At 39.1% G+C, this 24,761-nt stretch overlaps 2 protein-coding genes across 3 annotated transcripts in view; both read left to right on the top strand.

The window, feature by feature from the left end:
• LOC306650352 (uncharacterized protein C3orf22) overlaps positions 1-24,761 on the top strand; it is a 275,416-nt gene that overhangs the window by 188,597 nt on the left and 62,058 nt on the right. The window lies entirely within an intron of this gene.
• LOC306650472 (vomeronasal type-1 receptor 90-like) lies at positions 16,845-17,792 on the top strand (the record flags this gene model as incomplete). The annotated part of the gene is made up of 1 exon (XM_079122484.1): positions 16,845-17,792. One exon carries the CDS (start codon positions 16,845-16,847, stop codon positions 17,790-17,792), a length of 948 nt encoding a protein of 315 aa, XP_078978610.1.

Genomic DNA, 24,761 nt, shown 5'->3' with positions numbered 1-24,761 from the left:
TGTTGCCCTTTGATGGCTTTCTCTACTAGGTAATAAATATCTGGGGAGAGTGAAGCTCAATATTTTCTTTAAGTTCCCTAAAAAAAATAAATAAAAAATAAAAAATAAAGGTTCCCCAAACATGTGGACAACCTTAAGTTTTCTAATTTTAATTCAAAGTTCAAATTAGCCCACAGGGTTCCCACATGTTGTGATGCCTGTATTCTGGGGTGAGAAATTACTAGTGCCTCCTGTGGCTCTGAAAGTCCTCTCTCCCTCTCTATTCCCACATGGATCACCTGGCTTCCTGATGTTACTACTCATGTGCTCCATTATTTACATGCTAAAAATTTTGGGATTCGAGCTGTGCATCACGTGAAAGTGCACTTGAAATCAAATAGAAAAACAGGCTGTTCTGGAGGCTGGGGTTGAGGTCACAGCAGGCAAAAGGAACATACTTGAAACTCAGGCAGAGTCTGAGCCTGACTCCACTCTGCTGGGAACCTGAATGATCACCCCCATCATTGTGAATGGAGATATTAAAGGCCCATATTTCATGGACATCCTCATCTTGTTCTTGATTTTAGAAGAAATGCTTTCATTTTTCTTCAGGAAGTATGATGTTGGTTATGGGTTTGTCATAAAAATCTTTTATAATATTAGATTCCTTGTATCCCTAGTTTCTCTGGTGCTTTTCACATCAATGGCTGCTGTGTTTTATCAAAGATCTTTCCTGCCTCTATTGAGAGGATCATGTAATTGTTGTTCTTCATTCTATTTAGGTGGTGATTTTCATTTATTGATTTGTGTATGTCGAACTAGACTTCCATCCCTGGGATCAAGCCTATTTGATCATGGTAGATTCTCTTCTTCATATGTTTTGAAGAAGGTTTTCTAATATCTTATTAAGGATTTTTACATCTGTGTTCATCAGGGGTGTTGACCTGTAGTTTTCCTTCCTAGAGGGTTCTTTGTCTGGTATTGGCATCGTGATTATACTGAATTCACAGAATGTGTTTTGGAGCCTTCTTTCTCTATCAGATTTATGAAATAATTTGAGGAAGAGTGATATAATTTCTGTTTTAGAGGTCTGGTAGAATCATCTTCAGAATCCCTCTGGTCGTGGGCTTTTCCTTATTAGTACAGCTTTAATTGTTATTTCCATTTAATTATTTGATATTGGTTTGTTTAGACTTTCTAGATCTTCCTTGTTCATTGTGGCAATTTGCATATTTTTAGAAATCAGTCAATATCCTCTAGATCTTGCAGGTTTTTGGAGTATAAACTTTCCAGATATTTTCTGATGATCATCTGGATATCAGACACCTCTGCAGTAATAGTTCTTTTTTTAATTCATTTTTATTGTAAATAAATGGGATACATCTTGTTTCTCTGTTTGTACATGAAGTAGAGGCATGCCTTTTTTGTAATCATTCATTTACCTAGGGTAATAGATTTGATTCATTCTGTTATTTTACTCTGCACCCCTCCCAACCCTCTTACCCTCTATACAGTCCCTCCTTTCTCCATTCTTGCCCCCTCACACCCCCGTGATGTGTCATCTTCCACTTATCAGCAAGATTATTTGTCCTTCAGTTTTTTAAGATTGGCTTATCTCACTTAGCATGATATTCTCCAATTTCATCCATTTGCCTACAAATGCCTTAATTTTATTATATTTTATGGCTGAGTAATATTCCATTGTGTGTGTGTGTATGTACATATATCTCACAGTTTCTTTATCCATTCATCCATTGAAGGGCATCTAGGTTGGTTCCACTATTTGGCTATTGTGAGTCGAGCAGTTATGAACATTGATGTGGCTGTATCTCTGTAGGATGCTGATTTTAAGTCCTTTGTGTATGGGCCAAGGAGTGGGATAGCTGGGTCAAATGGTGGATTCGTTCCATTCCAAGTTTTCTAAGGAATCTCCACACAGCTTTCCAGAGCAGCTTCTCGAATTTGCAGCCCCACCAGCAATGTATGAGTGTACCTTTTTCCCCACATCCTCGACAACACCTACTGTTGCTAGTATTCTTGACAATCGCCATTCTAATTGGGGTGAGATGGAATCTTAGGGTAGTTTTGATTTGCATTTCTCTTATTACTAAGATGTTGAACATTTTTTCATATGTTTTTTGATTGCTTGTAGATCTTTTTCTGTGAAATGTCTGTTCACTTCCTTAACCCATTTGTTGATTGGGTTATTTGTATTCTTGGTGTAGAGTATTTTGAGTTCCTTATATATTCTGGAAATTAGTGCTCTATCTGAAGTATGTGTGGCAAAGATTTTCTCCCACTCTGTAGGTTACCTCTTCACATTGCTGATAGTTTCCTTTGCTGAGAGAAAGCTATTTAGTTTGAATCTATCCCAGTTATTGATTCTTGCTTTTATTTCTTGTGCTATGGGAGTCCTGTTAAGGAAGTCTAACCCTATGCAAATATGTTGAAGATTTGAACCTACTTTTTCTTCTATAAGATACATGGTCTCTGGTCTGATTCAAAGATCCTTGATCCATTGTGAGTTGAGTTTTGTGCACGGTGGGAGATAGGAGTTTAATTTCATTCTGTTGCATATGGATTTCCAGTTTCCCCAGCACCATTTGTTGAAGAGGCTATCTTTTCTCCATTGCATATTTTTGGCACCTTTGTCTAATATGATAAAATTGTATTTATTTGGGTTTGTGTCCATGTCCTGTATTCTGTACCATTGATCCACCTGTCTATTTTGATGCCAATACCATGCTGTTTTTGTTACTATTGCTTTGTAGGATAGTTGAAGGTCTGGTATTGCGATAACGCCTGCTTCACTCTTCCTGCTAAGTATTGCTTTAGCTATTCTGGGTTTCTTATTCTTCCAGATGAATTTTATAATTGCTTGCTCTATTTCTGTAAGGTACTTCTTTGGGATTTTAATTGGAATTGCATTGAATCTGTATAGCACTTTTGGCAGTATGGCCATTTTGACAATATTAATTCTGCCTATCCAAGAACATGGGAGATCTTTCTGTCTTCTAAGGTTTTTCTTAATTACTTTCAGTAATATTTCTTTTATCCCTGGTTTTGTTGATTTGGGTCCTCATTCTCTTTCTTTTCATCACCTTGTCTAGGGGCTTATCAATCTTATTGCTTTGAATAGTTGTTTCCAGGTATACATGACAGAAGAGTCTATTTTCATATATATAAATGCCTGAAATATCATTTATTCTAATTAGAATCCCATTCTTGTGGTTGAACGTGATCTGGAGTTTCAATAGTCATGTGTTCATATATGAATGGATGAAATAGAATGAATTTTTTTCCTGTTTCTATTCTTCCTTCCTTTCATTTCCTTTTGTGTAGTCCAATGAACTTCTAGTCTTCCTTTCCCCTTTTATTGTTTATTAGCATCCATATATCATAGGGAATATTTGGCTTTGTTTTTGGAGATTGGCTTATTTCACTTAGCATGATAGATAATCTCTAGTTCCATCCACTTAACAGCAAAGGTCACAATTTTTAATTCCACAACTCATTCAGTTGTGTATATATACCACCTTTTCTTTATCCTTTCATCTGTTTCAGGGCACCTAGGTTGGTTCCATTACGTATTTTGAATTGAGCTTATATAAATATTGATGTGGGGCTGGAGTTGTGGATCTGTGGTGGAGCACTTGCCTGGCATGCGTGGCCTTGGGTCAGTATTCAGCACCACACATAAATAAACAAAATATCCATTGACAACTAAAAATATATATATACATTTTTTAAAATGTATATAAAAATGTATATAAATTTTTAAATATAAATAAACAAATATTTATGTGACTACATCACTGCAGTATGCAGATTTTAAGTCCTTTGAGTATACACCAAGAAGTTGGATAAATTATTCAAATGGAGGTTCCATTCCAAGTCTTCTGAGGAAACTCTACACTGCTTTCCAGCAAGGTTGCACAATGTGCAGTCCCACCAGCAGTGTATGAGTGAACATTTTACCCCCCACACATCATCGCCAACATTTATACTTACTTTTATTCTTGATAATTGCCATGTTGACAGGAGAGAGATGGAGTCTCAGTGTAGTTTTGCTTTGCATTTCTGTAAATGCTAGAGATGTTGATCATCTTTTCCTATGTTTCTTGGCCATTAGTATTTGTTCTTCTGTGAAGTGACTGTTCAGTTACTTTCCCATTTATTGATTGGGGGTTTTGGTGGTAAATAAATGAGGTCTTTATATATCCTGGAGGTTAACATTCTATCTGAGGTGCAGGTGCAAAGATTTTCTCTCATTCCATAGCTTCTCTTTCTTTCATGCTTCACTTTTTCAATTGCTGTGAAGAAGATTTTGCTTTCATGCCATGCCATTTATTGATTCTTGGTTATTCCTTTGGGTTTTTGTTTGACATTTTAAAGTATTTTTAACATTTTTAAAAATTTTGATTCATTTTACACAAGTAGGGTACAAGTTTTGTTTCTCTGGTTGCACAGGAAGTAAATTCACATCATTTGCATAATTATACATGAACATGGGATAAAAATATTTGCCTCATTCTATTATTTTTCCTTCCTCCACCCCACCCCACCCCTCATTTTTCTCTAAACAATCCATCCTTCCTCCGTTCTGGCCTCCCCTCATCCACCAATATGTATCATCATCCACTTATTAGAGAAATCACTCTGCCCTTGGTTTTTTGGGATTGGCTTATTTCACTTAGCATGATATTCTCCAACTCCACGCATTTGCCTGCAAATGCAAAAAAATTTATTTTTCTTTTTGGCTGAATAATATTCCCTTCAATAGATGAAAAGTTAAAGAAACTGAGATATATATTTTTTTTTATTTTGTTAGGGGTCTTGTTGAGGAATTTGGTTCTTTCCTAACACCATGAAGAGGTAAGTCTACAGTTTCATTAATTGACACAGAGTATCTATTCTAATGCTTTGATTTGAGTTTTATGCAGGGTGAGAGATAGGGGCTCAATTTCATTATACTGCATATGGAATTCAGTTTTGCCAGCAACATTTGTTGAAGAGACTGTCTTTTCCCCAATGTACATTTATGGTGCCTTTTGCTGTTAGGATGAGATAACTGCCTGTATGTGGGTTTGTCTTTGTGTCTTCTATTCTGTCCCACTGGTTTTCAGGTCTATTTTCATGCCAATGCCATTCATTTTTCATTACTGTAATTCTGTAATGTACTTTAAGGTCTGTTACTGTGATGCCTCCTGCTTCAGTTTCCTTGCTAAGAATTTCTTTGGCTACTCTAGACTTCTTATTTTTCCAAATGCTTTTTCGACTGCTTTTTCTATTTTCATGAGGAGTTCTATTGGAACTTTAATAGTGATTGCACTAAATCTGTATATTGCTTTTGGCAGTATGGACATTTTAACAATATTAATTTTGCCTTTCAAAGAACATAAGACATCTTTCCTTCTTGTAAGGTCTTCTTCAATGTTTTTCTTTAATTTTCTGTAGTCTTTGTTGTAGAAGTCTTCCCCCTTTTCTGTTACATTAATTTCCACATATTTTATACTTTTGTGACTCTTGCAAATGGGATAATTTTTCTGATTTCCTGTTCAGCTGATTCACCATTGGTCTATAGGAACACAATCAATTCATGCATGTTAATTTTATATCCTGATAATTTATTGGATTTGTTTATGAGTTCTAGAAGATTTTGGTGAAGTTTATTGGATCTTCAAAATATAGAATTTTGTCATTGGAAAATATGAACAGTTTTAGCTCTTCTTTTCCTGTTCATATCCCTTTGCTTTTTTTCTTTTTTCTAATTGGTGTGGCCAGTATTTCTAGGACTATGCTGAGTAAAAGTGATGAAAGAGGTCATTCCTGTCTAGTTCCAGTTTTCATAGGAAATGCTTTGAATTTTTCTCAGTTTAAGAATGATGTTTGCCTTCAGTTTATCATACAGCTTTTACTGCATTGAAATATGTTTCTGCTATCCCTACTTTTTCTAGAGTTTTGAATATGAATGGATGCTGTATTTTGACAAATACATTTTCTGCATCTATTGAGATAATGATGTGACTCTTTTCTTTAAGTCAGGTATGAAATGCACTTCATTTCCATATGTTGAACCAACCTTGCATCCATGGGATTAACACCACTTAATCTTGGTGGGCTATGTTTTTAATATGTTTTTGAATGTGATTCTCCAGTATTTTATTAAGAATTTTTCATATATGTTCACCAAGAATATTTGTCTGAGGTTTTATTTCCTTGATGTGTTTTTGAATGTTATTGGTATCAGGATGAATACTAAATTTGTAGAATGAGTTGGAATGTCTTCCTCCTTTAACATTACATGTGATAATTCAAGGAGCATTGGTGTGAGTTCTTCTTTGAAGGTCTGATAGGACTCAGCTGAGAATCCTCTGGTCTGGCCTTTTTTGTATGAATTTGGTGATATGTTCAACTTCATTGCTTGAAATTAATCTGTTTAATTTTTTATTCTTTCCTGATTCAATTTAGATAGATCATAATGTCTTGAGGAAATTTGTCAGTGTCTTCATTATTTTCTATTGCATTGGAGTGTACATTTTCAAAATAATTTCTGATTATTATCTGTATTTAAGTAGTGTCACTGGTGATATACCCTTTTATCACAAATTTCAGGAATTTGAGTTTTTTCTCTTTTTTTTCTTTAGCTTGGTAGAGGTTTAACAATTTATTCATAGACCAACATTTTGTTTTATTTTTTTAATTCCTTTTGTTGTTGTTTCAATTTGATTTATTTTGACTGTTACTTCAAGTATTTCCTGAATTGTCCTGCTTTTGGTGTTTTTTCTTCTTTCTTTAGATAAAATAAAAAAATTAAAGCTACTCTAACACCTGGAGACTATATAATATACTAGTAAATGACCAAAGAATAGCTGAGGAAATCAGGAATGAAGTAAAATATATTATAGTTGAATGTGAATAGTGTCACAACATCAAAATCTGTAGGACATTATGAACACAGTTCTAGGAAGAATGTTCATTTCCTTGGACTCATTCACTAAACTATAGAAAGTAATCAAGCAAATAACCTATTTTATCACTGATTTCTAATTTCATTCCATTACCATGTGATAGAATGTGTGATATTATCTCTATTCTGTTGCATTTGCTAGAAGTTGGTGTTTGGCCAAAATATAGTCAATTTTAGAGAAATAAGCTGTGAGAAGAAAGTGTATTCAGTCATAAATGGATAAAAAATTTTACATGTGTCTGTTAAGCCTAAATCACTAATTGTATTTTTAGTTCTATACCTACTTTTTAAAGTTTTTGTTTACTGATCTATCCAGTAATGACAGAGTTCTGTTAATGTCACCCAATATTTTTGTGTTGTGGTCTATATAATTCTTGAAATTGAGAAATGTATGTTTCCTTTATATACATGGATGCTCTGTAATTTGGAGCATAATTATTTTAAATTGTTATGTCTTCCTGATGCATAATTCTGCTAAACAGTGTGAAATGTTCTTTGTCCCACTTGATGAACTTTTCTTGAAGTCCACTTTATCTAACATGGGGAACTGCAACTCCTGCTTGTTTACCACATCCAGATGATGTGTGTGTGTGTGTGTGTGTTTAGTTGTATATGGCAGTAGAATGTATTTTGACATATTGTACACACATGGACTAAAACTTCCCATTCGTCTGGTTTTACATTATTGGGAATTACATTGGTCATATATTCATATATGAACATAGGAAAGAAATGACCAATTCATTCTATTATCTTTCCTATTACAATTTCTTCACCTTCCCTTCATTTTCCTTTGTCTATTCCCAACTTTTTCTCTACTTCCTTAGACCTTACCTTCTTATTGTGAGTTAGAATAAACTTTTTCCCCATCCTTTTTATCTTCAGTCTGTGGATGTCTTTGTCTGTGAGGTGAGTCTTTGAGATAGCATATGGTTGGTTCTTGTTTTTTAAACCAATCTGTGAATCTATTTCTTTTGATTGATAAGTTTAGGCCATTTATGTTCAATATTATTATTGAGATATTTTTATTACTCACCTTTTCAGTCATTTCTGGTTTTTAATTTGAATTAGTTTCCCCTTTGATTGACTATTTTTGTAGTGTAGTTTCTGCCTTTGCTGGTTTTCTTTGTAATTTTTAATTAATTCTTCATGTAATCTTTTATTGAGTGTGTTTCCTAGTGCAAGCTTCCTAGCTATAAATTCTCTTAATTTTTATTCATCATGGAAGGTTTTTTTTTAATCAACAATTCTGAAGCTGAAATTTGTGGGGTATAGTATACTTGCCTAAAATCCATTTTATTTCAGTGCTTGGTAGATGTAATTCCAAGACTCCTAGCTTTGAGTGTCAGATTTGAAAAATGAGGTGAGATCTGCATTGGTCTTCTTTGAAATGCAACCTGTCATTTTTCTCAGGCAGCTTTTAAAATTCTATTCTTGTTCTGTATGTTAGGCATTTTCATAATGTGCCTTTGTGAGTGTCTGTTGTAATTTTGTATATTTGGCATCCTGTGTGTTTCCCGTATCTGATTTTCCAATTTATTCTTAAGCTTTGGGTAAATTTCAAATATTTCATTGGCAATATTGTGCATTCCTTTTTTTTTCCTCCAGGACTTCTTTCTTGAAAATAGATAAAGTTTCATATTTCAAGGTATCCCCTATTTCTTAGAGATTGTGTTTGTGGTCTCCTAATATCTTTTCTTCAAGGTCAACTTTATTTTCAAGATTATTTATTTTACCTTCATTGCTTGAATCCCTCTTCTAAGTGATCCAGTCCACTGGTGATGCTTTCCAATGCATTTTTAGTGTGATTTAATAATTCTTGCAATTCCAGAATTTCCAACTCATTCCTTTTCAGGATCTCAAGCTCCATATTCATGTTATATTTTACTTGTATTTTCTCTCTGATCTCATTCCTTATGTCATCTGTTACCTTGTAAATGAGTTTAACCATGACTTTTCTGAATTCTACTCATCAATTTCCTCCACTGTGGTATTAGTGCACTCTGTTGTTGAGGTAATCTGCATTGTTTTGGATGGTGTGTTCCCCTGCTTTTTCACATGGCTTTTATGTCTACCCATCTATCTGGGTGGATCTGAAGCTGTAGAGTTTCTACCTTACAATTTTTTAGAGTCCATCTATGGTACTAGTACCTCACAACTGGTGGGAAGCCCCATGATAGCAACAATTTATGCAAACCTATATAACAGTAAAGTAGGAACATATTTTCTTTTTTGACATCTATGTTGTTAATTGGTACAATATGCAGAAATGGTAGGATTAGAAATTTCCATTGTTAAAAAGAGTAAATCATCATAAAATATCTGATACAGATTAGACAATAGGAGTTGCCTATGACTTCTGTCATATTAATTATTGCTGTGGCATTGGTGGTAGGGTCAGAAGTTGTATACATCGATTTGTGTTATGTGGTTGTAAGGATGGACTTGAATAGGGGAAAGAGGAAGAGACAGGAGGGTAGAACCCTGTTTACAGTTTCAAAGGGAGAACAGGGCAGATGCACTGGCAGAGTAGAATGTTATTAATGAGGAAGCTGGTGGGAAAATGGAAGTAAGAATATAAAGAAAGAGAGAATGGAATTTGGTGGCCAGCAATAGAAAAAAATGAGAGGAAGGCAAGAGAGATAGAGTAGCATCAAAGAGTATACAAAACTAAATCCTAACATGTAAATAAAAATCCCTATCCCTCAAAAAACAGAGCATGGGAAAATAATAACTTTCCAAAACAACAAGAAATGAGGAGAGAGAAACTAATATGTATATGTATAGGAGTCCTGGAATTAATAGGCATATATTCAAATAATAGAAAAACAAAATTCAAAAAGTCAAAATGAAAAAAGCAAACCAAAACAATAGAAAAATAAAACAAAGTGAAAAATCTTAATGAAAAATTAAGAAATTAAGGAGATGTTTCTACAATGGTGGACACATAGTGAGCATGTGTGCATGTGTTCATTTTCTGTGACAAATTTTTTTTTCTTTCTCCCTTCTTCACATATTAACTAACTGTGGGATTATGTGCTGTATCCTGTGAATCCTACCTTTCTGTTGTTTTGCTTACAAAGTTGAATGTAGGGTTTTAAAACATTCCAATTTTCCCTCTTGGAAGATTGTTGTGGGTAGAATCAACTGTGCACAAGATGGCTGAGCTGCTGGCTGGGCTGGTGGACCTGGCAGCAAATGCATGTTGGGCAAGTAGGGCTGCAGCTCCGTGGCAATTAGTGGGGCCAGGTGGTGTAGCAACTTGTAGGGGGGAGGCTTAGCTTTCCTAGGCTGATGGGACAAGTGGCAAGGCAGTGAGCTAGGCATGCTGAGTGTCAGGCAGGCCTGGTTTGAAGTTGGGGACCAGGCAGACTTGGCTGTGGCTGGGGGTTGAAGTGGCTGATTATGTCCTGTGAGCCTTGCTCACCTGTGGAGGAGGATCAGGCCTGGATGATGGACCTTACTGATCAGCAGAAAAGCTGTAGGATGGGCTGAGCAAGCCAGGCAGCAAAGTGGTGTCCTGGTAAGCTGGGCTATGAGCCATCAGTGAAGCTGCAGGACTAGTCAGCAGGTGGGGGGCCAGAAAGTTGGCAAAATGGAGCTGGGGGACAGAGTGGCACAGGTATGTGCTGGACTGATGGTTCTGGATCCAGTGTTCACCATGGACCCAGGGAACCAGTGAGTCATGGAACAGGTAGGTTCCAGGGACAGGTGAGTACTGTGAACCTGGTGGGTGTCAGAAAGTGGGCAGGTGCCACACCTAGGGGGCTCCAAGGACTCAGGGAGCTGTGAGGGCTCGAGGAGCAGGGCTGGTGCTGGGTCCCAGGAGGAGCTGGCCCAAGTGGGCCCAGGAACTGAGATGGTGCTGGACTGGCCCATCAAGCACGGAAACTGTTCACTGAGACTGGTTGCTCAGGTATGTTGAGATCCATGTGGCCTCACACACCTACTCTTCCAGCTTCTTACCTGCTGTAGCTGCCCATGTTAACCTATGACTCTCAGGACTCAGAGTCAGGGAGAGTTGGGGTTCTTCCTATTCTCTCTGATTTCTGTTTTCCTGGGCAAAATGCTCACATATTCTGATTTTCCACAGGTCTTTTAGGCTTTGTTAAGATTTTTGCTAGGTTCAGATAAGTTTTTTGAACCTTGCTCTGAACTCATGGAACTGGTTTTCCTGTTCCCATTGGCTCCACTGCATATAGTTGCAAGATTGCTTCTAGATTGGTTCACAATGGATGACATAAACTCGGGGTGATTTCTTTTTAGAGATGTTTAATGATTCAAAGATTCCTTAATTTGGCTAGGACAAGTTGCCCTTCCAGTCTCAGGATATTTTGTTCTAAGCCTCAGGGAGAAGTATTCCTGCTGCTTGAGTTCTGGGTAGCTGAGCAGGAGAAATGCTGCCTCACTCTAATCCACAACCTTGCCCCCATCAATCTTATTTATCTTTCTAAGAACCAACTCCTGCTTATGTTGATTTCTTCTTCTTTTTATGCAGTACTTGGAACACCCCCAGGCCCTCATGCATGGTAGACAAGGGCTGTACCACTGAGCCCCATCCGCAGCCCTGATGCTTCATAGTTGCAGTGTTTCTTCTGGAAAAATACCTTGAACCTCAAAAGCTTACAATTTACTGACATCATGTTGGTGACATTAAAAACCTTGGTAGTAGATAGTTGCTTGAGGAAAAATCAAACTTATCTGTCTATGTTTTCTGACAGATTCATTGCTCTGGAAATGATTTAACTTTGCTGGTAACTGTGGGCTACTGCCCAACATCTCTTCCCATTTGATGCACAATCTGTCTGATTAGCAACCACAAATTATGCCACATTCCTGTTAAGGAGCATGAGGAAAGATCTCGGTGGAGGATCCCTTGTGTCATGGCCTGGTGAACCCCACAATATGGATATGTACTTTGTGTATTGCATTATTTATTAAGCCAATAAACTCAATGTTGTGTACTTAGCCTATCCAGGTCTATGAAATAAATTGTCCTGAGTTGTAACTTTTCTCTTAAAAGATTCTTTGAAAAAACAGATACTTTACCCATGATTGTGTTTCCTTACTAATAAATTTAATAAAATATGGAAATTTTCCAATATCACTGCTCTCATGGACTGTTCAGATTTGAAGCTTGAGGCTCCTCTACTTCCAGAGAGCCCTCTAGTCACATCACACTGGACCATGAAGATTTCTCTCTCTCTCTCTCTCTCTCTCTCTCTCTCTCTCTCTCTCTCTCTCTCTCTCTCTCTCTCTCTCTCCCTGCCCCCCCCCCAGAATATTTATTACTCATTCCCATAATGAAAAATTTCCTGCTTCTTAGACAAGATGTGTGTTTAATCTCAGGAGTCTATGGTCATTAAATAGGAGGGGCTGTACATTTCCAATGCATTTAGGCACACAAGAAATTCCTGGGAATAAAAATAAATCAGATTAAAATAAATGTCCTTTGCTTCCTTTGCTCATGGTCAGAATGGATATTTTAATATATTTCTTAACCTAAAACTGAAGTGCAAGCCTGAAGCTGACCTTGGAAATCCTGGAAGACATAATAATCTAAATAACATGGTCAGTGTGAGAGTGGACTAGTGACTGTAGTCTTCCATTTTTGAGAGAGGACATTCAGAGCCACTGGGAACACATGGGAGGTGTCAAGAACAACTCACCTCAGAGTAGAAGCTTTCCACCATATGGAATGGTTTTGTACTAATTTTAACATAGGTTAAGAACATGGGAGCATCATGTAGTCTATGTGATTGGGAGACTTCAGATCCCTCACACAGGTATATCCACTGAGTTGAGAAAAGTTTTGAGTTTGACTCTCCCCAGATTGCTATTATCCAGCAGAGACTAAAGTAACAGTAAGAGACAGGTGACAGGTTCCACAGGGGAAGCCACAGTTCTGTATCCTCCACTGGGATCTTGTCACCCTCTTGCAGATGCTCAAATTAAAGGCCTACAGAGAGGTAAGTTAAAGGCATCCATTTCTTAAAACTGAGGAGGATCAGCTCTGGTCCCCTGACTCCCCATGACCCTGCCAGGTAAGTGCTTTCTGTTCCTCAGATGCAGCATCAGTGTGTGAGGAGGCTTCTGTGATTGTGATGAGGAATCAGAAGAGCCAAATGTTTTGTTAGATTCTTTGACAGCCCAAAATTATATATCCAGTTATTGACATACTCAATAGCTCCAAGGAGTGTTTAGAATGCAAAGGGAAATTTTCTTTTTCATAGTTTTGGCCCTCTAATTTGGTAAGTCATGAAAATGTGTAGATTTTTTTCACAAGAAATATTATTTTGAGTAAATCATTTTTGGTTTCCATCTATTTCTCAGACTCCCAAGAGTTTAATTTTTTGCTATATCATTTCTGTAAATAGTATTATGTAGTCTAGTTATTTTCTCCTTCAGCATTCTTAATCCATATTCATATTAAATAAGGAAGAAACAAGTTCCAATCCCACAATTTTATTAAACATACTTGGTTTTTCTACTCTTGTCTCCATAAATTAAATCAAAATATTCTTTAAGCATTTCTCTACATGCCTCAGATAATGATAAATCATTATATATGCCAAAATCCTTTTTAATTTCTCAGAAGTAAATTACATTGTTTGTTCAAATTATTGTCTTAGAGCTTAACCTAACAGTCCTATAAAATATCAACCAGCATTTTCCTATATAGATGTATTTTGTCTCAGTTTTGATCTCACAAACTACACCAATGGTGTCAAGCCTTGAGTAAGTTCTGTCTTCCAGGAGGATTCAAGCTGGAGCACTGACCAGGGGCTGCTGTTGCTTAGGAGACATCTGTGTGATGACAGTCACCCCTTCCTGGCTTCCAAAGGACCAGTGGTGTAATTTCTCCAATATGTCATGGATAAAGAGAAAGTTAATAGAGAAGTGATGGTGAATTTGTCAGGTATGATAACAAGAAATTAATATGCCTTTCGTGTATCTAATGCATCACTAAACGAGGACAGAAATCACAGTATTTACACCATATGTGTGACTGTGTCCATGTTGCACCTGAGAAAAGATATGTCATGATCCCTGCCTCCAGGTTGTGTCTCTCCAGACACTGGCCATGGTAACATACGCCATAGTAGCCCAAGGTGGTATCAGGGTCTGCTGAGCCATCCTCAGTGTCTACTACTCTCCTTGCCACTGGCGATTGCAGGAACTTTGATATTGTTCACTAGTGTCTGACCCATTGGATGATAGCATATATTTCAGGGTTGTCTGTGATTTGGATGATGGCAGGATGCAAAATGTTTAAGTGAAGGCTTCCTTGGTCAGGGCAGGAAAGGGAGTCTGCCCCTTGTTACTATGCTCTTGAAAGGACCTGACACTACTCCACTCTAAGGCAGCCTGTTGATGATTTTATTAAAAGAAACAGACTTCCATTCACACTTTTTTCTCCACTTATGTTTTATCCTCTAATTGGCCCACTTAGACTTTCCTTTTTCCTTCCCATTATGACCTTCCTGAATGTGACCCAATTCTGAACTTCTTTTTCACATTATGATTTTTTATGTGATTTTTGTCATCACATTCAGAGCCTCAAGCCTGAGGACAGCTTGTCATGATGTAAGTGAGGTTTGGCACCTTAGGGCCCCCAGGTGCTATTTCAGCATCCTCTCTCCAAAGAGCTCTGTTTGAGGAGGGAGCCTGGATCATCCTGATGTGGGACAGGCCTTCTCTTCTCCACTTCCTGGACTGAGTTGTGCTAGTCAGCTGTGAATGGGGTGAGTCAGAGCTGGGAAAGGGCAGGGTGAGAGAATTCCTTTTAACTCACATCTATGAAATTTCCATACTTTCAGGATGTTTTATAATAAAACTGATAAATTAGAAATGAAGTAGATACATTACTTTCTTTATAATAAAACTACATGTAAAATGTGTGGAAGTGGACTCTACGTCTTGCTGATATGCATGTGTGTGATCTGCACAGTTGCAGACACCCAGTTGCTTCCTTTCCTGCCATCTCCAAGGAAGACAGTGCATATGTGAGTCTCCTGAGAACTTCTGACTCTGCCACATTTTTTGAACAGGACAGTGAGAAAATGAGATCAGGTTTTTCAGCTGTAACTAGGACATTTCTCCTAAAGGAAAAAAATATAATATTCCACTGGTTTTTATATAATGCTCCCCTGAATTCATGACACCCTTCCCATGTTTGCAAGTCTGTGGCACCTTCCAGCTCAAAACTTCCCTCGCATGATCACACAGACAGGATTGCCAGCCCCTTAGCAATGTTGTGCCCTCATTCCACAGTCCAGAGATAATTCAGAGAGACACTTCCTCCTGAGGTTTGGTCTTCTGTGGTTTATTTTTTAAACTGACTTCAACTGAATTCAAGAAAAACCTGTATTTCACAGAAGTGACAGTGTAGAAGGGAATCAGTTATTTCATTTTATATCATTTTAAAGGACATTGTGAAATATTATATATCCAGTATATTTTGTCTTAAAGAAATTTTATCAAAACAGCACTGTATATCTTATATCTTACTTGAAATAGGCATACAGAAATGGGCATATTCTATTTAAAGCCACATAGAAGATGGAAACCATGTAATGCTGTGCTACAAATGACAGTCTGTGACTCCTAAAATGAGGAGACCACTGGACCATTACATTAGCATTTATTTCTATTTCTCTTGGGCACACCTAGGGAGTAGTCTCTTTTTGCTGAAGGTGTATACACAGAATTGTTTTTAGTAAATTACTCATTTGCAAGAAATTAATTTTTCAATGTGACTATTTACTTTCCACTTTGCACCATGTTACTTCCCCAAACTTTTCAAAGCAATTATTTTACTAGGCTTGAAATACTTCACTCTTTGTCATTTTTGTTCACCATTAGTAACTGATTATACTGAAAATTTTTTAGGTAACTAGGAAAATATCTGATAGCCTTATCTACTTGTTTATCAGATGATAAAATTGTGCAAATATGTTACAAGTCTCATTTAAAATGTTGTGTACATCATAGGTATACACCTCAAATTAATTGAAATAAAATTAATACCTTCATGCTATAGGGAAATATTACATGAAGATGTCATCACCAAATTGTTTAGTATAATTTTTTTCTGTCTCCTCTGTAGAAATACCATTCCTAAATTAAGATATGAAATCTTGCTTTCTTATAGAAATGCCTGTCTCAGGGCCAGGGTGCATTCCTCTCTCCTCTTTAAAAGACTAAAAAGTATGCCCAATGAACTATTTAGGTTGTGTGCAATGCAATGACTCACACCTGTAATCCCAGCAGCTTGTGAAGCAGATGCAGGAGTATCACATGTTCAAAGGCAGACTCAGCAACTTAGCAAGGCCCTACACAACTCAATGAGACCCTGTTTCTAAGTAAAATTCTTAAACAAGTTGCAGATTAGGCTCAGTGGTAGAGAAAACCTGGGTTCAATTCCCACAACCAAAAAGTAAGTAAATGAATGCAAGCATCTAACATCTGAGTCCACATATATCAATGTTTTGCCTGCAATCTGGTGATGAACAGTCCAGGGGAGAACACTGAATGCGTAGACCTGTATGACACCCTCTCCTTGGGAGTTCTATTTGGACATTCCTGCAATTTGCCTCATTTGAATTCACTTAAAATTCTAGCATGCTCAGGTTTTTATCAGGTTTGTGCACACACAAATCCAAATTAAGTGTTGCTGTACTCTGATAAACAAGGCATAGTGCTAAAAAGAAGATGTTGGGCTTCAGTATTAAAAGAGTTTGGAAGGAGTGCACTAAAGGGTACCCACATATTTTGATGTGGAAATTCTTGGTGGTTGGGAATGTTGAAGCTTATAATAATTGTGATGCACAGAACTTATCTTCATGTTATCCTCAGATATTAACTCTATACTTCTTTTCACCAGAAAACTAAAATGACAAAAAGCAATACAAGTTACATTTTTATTGCTCTGAGAAATGCCTTTTCCTCCCAAATTGTCATTGGGATCGCAGCCAATATCTTCCTGCTTCTCTTCCACAAAATCATGTTCCTTCTGCAGCGCAGGCCCAAACCCACTGATCTGACCATCGCTCACTTGGCCCTAATTCATATGCTGATGCTATTAATCAGGACATTCCTGGACACAAACATTTTTGGGATTCAGGACATTTGGAATGACATCACATGTAAAGCAGTTATCTACTTGTACAGGTTGATGAGGAGCCTGTCTCTTAGCACCACCTGCATGCTGAGTGTCCTTCAGGCCATCACCCTCAGCCCCAGAAGCTCCTTTCTGGCAAAGTTCAAACAGACATCTCCACAGAACAGTCTGTGTTGCTTTCTCATTCTCTGGGTGTTCAACATGTTCATTAATGTTCGTGTTTTAGTCTACATTGGAGGACCCAGCAATGACACATCAGCTTTACTGTTTTTCTCTGAATCCTGCATGGTTTCCCCCAAAAGTCACTACTTCAACACCTTCCTTTCCCTGATAGGAATACTCCGGGATGTTTTCTTTATAGGGCTCATGGCCCTCTTCAGTGTGTACATGGTGACCCTCTTGTGCAGGCATAAGAGGCAGTGCCAGCACCTTCACAGCACCAGCCTGTCTCCAAGGGCATCCCCAGAGCTGAGGGCCACCAGGACCATCCTGCTGCTCATGGGCTTCTTCGTGGTCATGTACTTTGTGGACTGCATTTTCTCATCCTCCTCTGGAAAGATGTTGAAGAATGATCCAGCTCGTGTTGGGGTCCAGATGCTGGTGGGCAATGGCTATGCCACCGTCAGTGCTTTGATGCTAATCAGCACTGAAAAGCGGATAAACAAGTTCTTCCAATCCACATTGGGGAAGGAGAGGAAATGTTTATGGAGTGTTGTGTAAACCCTCCTTTGTAATTTCCAAGTGAGCATGAAGGAGTTGTAATTTGAACAATTATTTTTGTAAAGTTGCTAAGTCTTACCCGGTACAGTGAAACACATCTGTAAACCCAGTGCCTCTGGAGGCTGAGGCAGAATCATAAGTGTGTTCAGCCTCAGCAACTTAGTGAGCCCATAATCTACTTAGTAATATCCTCTCTCTAAATACAATATAAAAAGGGCTGGGAATGTTCTCAGTAGTTAAGTTTCCCTGGGTTTAATCCCTAGAAAAAATAAAGCTAAATAGCTAATGGACTGTTTTTTTATGGTGCATGACTAAATCAGATAGCTTTCAGTGTCCTTAAGTGTCCCTTGGCTGGAAAAATGCACTTCAGAAGAGGTATTTTGTCATAGCAAGAGGAAAAATTTGCACAAATACAGCTCTCTTTATGTGCCTGATATGATTACTGTTATGGTTCATTTCTTTGATTAGAGCAACCAGTATCAGTAAGGATAATGAAATTTCCTCCATGTTAACTCCAGGAGCTTTTCCACTCATAATTTTACCTTGTATTCTCAATGTATTTCTTTCATATGAATTTTCATATATTAATTTCTTTCAATATTATTTTATTTTCATCTGAATAATAGCAAGGGTAGGAAAAATAGCAGCAGCTAAACAGGAGTCAGTACAGGAGAGAGCTCAGGTGTCTTGGAAACACACGGATCTAATTCATATCCAGGTTCACCTTCTATTGGCCTTGTGGTCTCCATATAGTGGTCTTACTCTTTTGGCCTCAGTTGTAGAACAGACACAAAATCTGTTTCATGGTTGAAGTGGGTGAGAGCTAACAATAGTGTTCATTTGGCAATGTGTATACTGACAGTGGCAGGGTGCAGAGCCATCTCTTATGGCCCCTGCACAAGGATGACAGTCAAATTTATAAAGAAACCCACATTGAAAAAATAAGAACAGCAGTTACTATCTGTGTGCATGCAGAGCATGTGTATATATTAACTCTTAAAGACCACAGTAATGCTATGAGAATTGTGGTATTATGATCTCCTCTTTGTAGTGCAGAAAACTAAGTCCTAGATAAATTAAGTGAATAAATTGCTGATAAAATATGTGAGAAAATTCTGAATTTGACCACTGACAGCCAGGCTGCAAGGCCTGGGCTTCCAGCACTTTGCCAATGATCAGTATTGCTGCTACAACAAGGACTTTCATTCTAAAGTGGCACATGAGAGTCACAGCAATTGTGCAGACAATCAAGGAATAAAATTCCAACCCTATTTCTGTGTCCTTCCAGCTCATAAACATAGCTGGATAGCAAGTGGATATGTGTTTTCACCTATAGTTGTAAGGCCATAACTAAAGAAGTCAGGCTGCTGCATTGAAATCTACAAGGTCAATGTGAAAGTTGTTCAGTGGCAGAACTGGTCAACTTCTGGAGGACAGCCAAAGCCATCCCCTTCCTTATGCAGTAGCATGTGGACATATGAACGGCACTCAATGACGGTGCCATGGGAAACTCGCAAGGATGTTGATCCCACAGACACAGGAGGCTGCTAATTCTTCTGATTCCTGGAATGTCTACCCTAGCCAGAGGATGAATGGAAGGCATTTGGTGCTTTTTTTGCCTCCCTCAATATCAGTTATAAATACTGTGCACCAGAAAATATTCAAATACTTGTTTTTTCATTTTTGAGATGGAATCTCACTCTGTTGCAGAGACTGTTCTTGAACCCTGAGCTCAAGTGAGCCTACTGCTTAAGCTGCCTGAGTTACTGGAACCACAGCTGCACAGTGCTGTGATCAGCTCAAATATTATGGAAGATTCAAATCAGTGCTGAGGCTACAGCATTGCCTGTCCCTCGAGCAGTTCTTCCTCACCTCAACTCCACAGTTGTGACCTCATCACAATGTGGGAGAAGCTATCACTATGTGTGAGTGATGTGAGTGTAAATGTCAGCATCTGGACCTTGTGTGACATGGACAGCCTTTTACCAAAGGGAAAACTTAAAATCATTAAAGAGCCACAAAACAGTCTTCCTGATAGCTTTAGAAATACTGGGCTACCACGGGAATCAAACCCGTGCTCAGAAATAATGGGGAGAGGCCAGGGCGCGGGCTCGTCGCCTTGCGCGTCTCTGGCCAGCTCGTGGCCACATGGGACAGATGGGGACCCGCGCGGCCGGGGCCTCCCTCCCCTGCGTCGTGGGGGGCGGCCTTCCACAGTCGCATCGCCCAGAGGCTTCTGAGAGTCACAGGCCCACCGAAGCCACCTGGAAGCACACCGGCCTGGGCGGCGTCTGGAGGCCAGCGGGGCGGCGAGCCGAGAGATGCTGTGGCCCGCACTTCATGGAGGGGCCTCGGCCCCAAGGCGCGCGCACGCGGCCCCCGCGGGCATCGGGCCACTGACAAAGCAAAAGAAGTCCATTTTAGGGGTTCCTGAATTGGAAGGAAACAATGGAAGGTTGTTGTACTTGTCTCCTGTAACTGCCTAATGGACTCAAACTGCACATCGCTGCCTTTCCAGCTCTCCACTTCCCTCCGAGCTGGGACCCTGAAGAGTGGGGAGAGGATGCCTGCTGCACGGCGGAAATCCAAATCCAAGGCACCAGTGACTTTTGGGGACTTGGCCATCTACTTCTCCCAGGAGGAGTGGGAATGGCTAAGCCCCATTCAGAAGGATTTGTATGAAGATGTCATGTTGGAAAACTACAGGAACCTGGTCTCACTGGGTCTTTCCTCTCGGAGGCCAAATGTCATGGCCTTACTGGAGAAAGGGAAAGCACCGTGGATGGTGGGGCCACCGAGAAGACACGGGGGCCCAGACTCCAGGTCTAAGTGTGAGACCAAGAAATTACCACCAAATCAGTGCAACAAATCCGGGCAAAGCAGCTGTCAGAAACCACTTTCTACAAAACAAAAGGTTTCCACAGGGAACAGGGGCTACAGCAAAAATTCATTCCTAAGCAAACCCAGGAAAGGTAATTCACGGAAGAAATCTTTAAAATGCAATTACTGTGGTAAAACCTTTAGTCCAAGCGTCTCTCTCAAACTTCATCAGAACTCACATATTGGAGAGAGGCCTTATGAATGCGGTAATTGTAGAAAAGCTTTCAGACAGATCTCATCTCTCATTCTTCATCAAAGAGTTCACAGTAGAGAGAAAAGCCATGAGTGTGATAAATGTGGGGAAAGTTTCATTAAAAAAAATAGCCTTTATTCTTCATAGAAAAATCCTTAATGGAAAGGAAACCTCTAAGTGTGGGAAGGCTTTGAGTTCATGCCCATCTCTCAGTGTATATCACAACATCCAGATTGTCGAGAGAGTCTACCAGTGCAGAAAATGTAGGAAAGCCTTTAGTCGGAAGTCATCCCTTTTAGTTCATAAGAGGATTCACAGTAGAAAGAAAATACATAAATGCAGTAGATGTGGGAGAGGCTTCAAAAAGAAACCAACCCTTGTTATACATGAAAAAATGCATCTTGGAGAGAAACCCCATAAAAGTGTGAAGGCCTTAAGTCAGAGTGTGCTGCGGAGAAGTCGTGACTTAGAGAATGCCTTTAAGTGCAGAAAATGTGGGAAATCCTTCAGTAGGATTTCACCCCTTCTGCTTCATCAGAGAGTTCACACTTCAGGGAAGCCCTACAAATGTGATAAACGTGAAAAGGACTTTAGGCGCCTTTCAACCCTTATTCTGCATCGAAGGGTTCATAATGGAAAGAAGCTGTATAGATGCAACAAATGTGAGAAGGTCTGTAATCGTCATTCATCCCTTATTCAGCATCAGAAAATACATAAACGGAAGAAGAAGCTCTTTGAGTGTAAGGAATGTGGAAAGATGTTTTCTGGAACCGCAAACCTTAAAATACATCAGAACATTCACTCTGAAGAGAAACCTTTCAAGTGCAATAAATGTAGCCGCCAGTCATTTCTTATTGAGCATCAGAGGATTCACACTGGAGAAAAACCCTATCAGTGTGAGGAATGTGGGAAAGCATTCAGTCACCGAATATCCCTTACTCGACACAAGAGAATTCATACCGAAGATAGACCCTACGAATGTGATCAGTGTGGGAAGGCCTTCAGCCAGAGTGCACATCTTGCCCAACACGAAAGAATTCACACCGGAGAGAAGCCATATACATGCCAGACCTGTGGGAAGGCCTTTAGTCAGTGCACGTCCCTTATCCTCCATGAGAGAAGTCATTCTTCTGAGAAACCCTATGAATGTAGTAAGTGTGGGAAGGCGTATAGTCGCAGCTCGTCCCTGATTCGACACCAGAGCACACATTCTGAAGAAAAGGCCTAATGTTTTTACTCTAAAAGCTAAGGATGAGGTTGTCAAAGAAGCAGTCAGAGGCATGGGGGAAATGTGCAGATATCCTTAGGATGGGGTTGTATCCTGGTGAATTCATCAGAGGTTGAAAATACAGTAAACAGCACACTTAAAACGAACATCATAGCTTTGCAAACAGTACAGTGTAGAGTACTGATCATCTACCCTCACGATGGCATGGCTGATGGAGCTGTGCCCACTGCTGCCACCCAGCATCAAAAGAGAGCATCATGGTGCTTGTTGCTGGCCTAGGAAAAGATCGCATTTGAAGTACAGTTTCTACAGAACATATGCTTCTGCACCATCGTAAAGCCAAAAACTCACAAGCTAAACCTTTGTGTATTGAGATGAGTCTGTATTTATCTCTAATATGAATTTCGTATACATAGGACAATTTGATGATGTATCCCATTTTGAAAGCCAATGAACAGAAGTCACTAGTGACTTTTGACCTGTGGATTTGAATAAACTGAAGCAAGCTCAGGAGATTAGATTAGCTTTGAGAATGAAGGCTATTTTTCATTTGATATTTTACTTCTAGTGTAGTTTTGAAGATACTTCACTGGCCACATACAACAAAATGGAATTGTGAAGTCTGTTTTTGTAGATGGGGTGATGAGCCCAATTTGAGTTCACATGAAGGCAGAGTTTGAGTCTGTTCCTCAGAACCAAAACTATCACATAAAAGGAACTTCCTGGCAAAATACGATGCTGCTTTCACCTGACAGTTTTTAGGTAGATAAAGATAGCACTCCTAATGGGGTGCAGCAGTAGTCTTCACCATACTATCTTCAAGGACATGAGGATGTGGTGTGAAAATTTAATATGGCCAAGATAGACTAATGGGAAGGAACCAGGAGCTACTGACAAGATGAGGAACTTCAGAGCAGGGAGATTTTTTTATTTGAAAATAAATTGTTTATATTTATATGAGTAAACTTTGGTATTTTCATGTAATACTGGTATGTAATGGGACTTGTGAAATGTGTTGTAGACTAAATATGTGTCACCCCAAAAGTCACGTGCTGAAGCCCTAACCCTCCTTGTGTGGCATTTGGAGATGGGACATCTGGGGGACATGTAGCATTAGATGAGGGCAAAAGTCTTCATGATAAGTCACTGCCCTTCTAAGCAGAGAGGCCAGAGGGCTTACTCTCTGCACCATGCAAGAACACAGGAGAGCAACTCGTGCAAACAAAGAAAAGCACCCTCCGTGGAAGCTGGCCAGGCAGACGGCGTGATCTCAGGCTTCCAGCCTCCAGAACTGTGAGAAGTTGATTCTGTTGTTTGAGTCCTCCAGGCTGCTGTGTGGTGTGATGTCAGCCCAAGTAGACGCAGACATGGGAGACCCTAGGTGGGCTCTTCCATCTCAGCTGTTTACCTGTTTCCAGTGTGTGTGAAACATGTCAGAAATAAAGTCACAGTTTTGCTTTATGGTTAAAAATAAAAATAAAAAATAAAAAATAAAGAAATAATGGGGAGAGGCACACCTGACTTCTGCAGAAGGCTGTGCTGCTGAACAAACCTGGCAAGGAGATCTGCAGCACTATCCTCGTACACTCTTGGCCAGATCATCCATGTGTTTTTGTCCCACCACAGCATTGCCCTTGCTCTGATAGGAGGAACCCAAGCTAATGATCAATGTGATCAAATAATTTTGAAATTGTTTAGGACAATGGCAAAAGCTATGGTTAAAATGCCCACAGGTTGGAAAACTCAAAATGCCTATGACTGGGTCTAGCATCCCAATTAAGCCTACATGCTGTATTCTAAAAACTGTGTACCAGAGTTTTTATTTCACCCAAGTCCCCCTGTTTCCCTTGCTAACTTTTGGTCTTATTTTCACTTTTGTTCATGTACCCTTTGGAATTGCCAGGCATCTTAGATATATTAATATTTTGATTGTGAATTTACCCATAATAAATATTTCTCCCTGTTTAGCAGTTTGGATACTCATCCCAGGAAAAAGGAGCACTTGGTAAGGTCATTTCCAGCTTTGAAACTTGTCTTCTTTATAGGTCTTTATTTAAACCAAATAACCAGACTGCAAGTGATGAATCACAAACTCCAGAGGAGGAGTCTGAGCAGCAGCTCATAATAATCATAACCACAAACAAGGTAAAAAGAGATGAAGGTGGCCTTTGCATGACATTAGGAAGATTTGTAGGTCTCAGATTGACACAAAAGACACTTGTCACTAGACAGAAATTTTTGTGATATATATCAGGCACTCCTGTATAAAAACCCTGACTTTATGCCCTCCCACTTTCACTTACTTCTGGAAGGATTGACACAAAGGTACATCTCATGTAACAATAAAATAAGTACTTATCTTTTAAATGTCAGTGTATGGCTGTGCTTTGGGTGTATCCTCCTGTTAGTTGTCTAAGACCAAGTTGCTCACCACTGAACTTTTTCCTCTCTACTCTTAGCATCAGCTGAGTTTTGTCAGAGATCAATCTTGGGAACCTTGGAGAAGCCCTTGGTTCTTTAGAGATTTCTCTACCTGTTGTGCCACCTGGCAGGATGGGTTAGGGTTTTGCTGACCACATGTGGCTTCCCAGGGAAGCATGAGAGACATTTCCTTTCCAATGGATCTCCTCTTTTCAGAATGTTCACTCTGTCTTCCTCTTTCCAAGGG

Source organism: Sciurus vulgaris (assembly GCF_902686455.1).
Source record: "Sciurus vulgaris genome assembly, chromosome: 19".
In the NCBI taxonomy this organism is placed as follows: Eukaryota; Metazoa; Chordata; class Mammalia; order Rodentia; family Sciuridae; genus Sciurus; species Sciurus vulgaris.
Note: the sequence above shows the minus strand (reverse complement) of the source record. Positions and strands in the feature narration are given on the sequence as shown.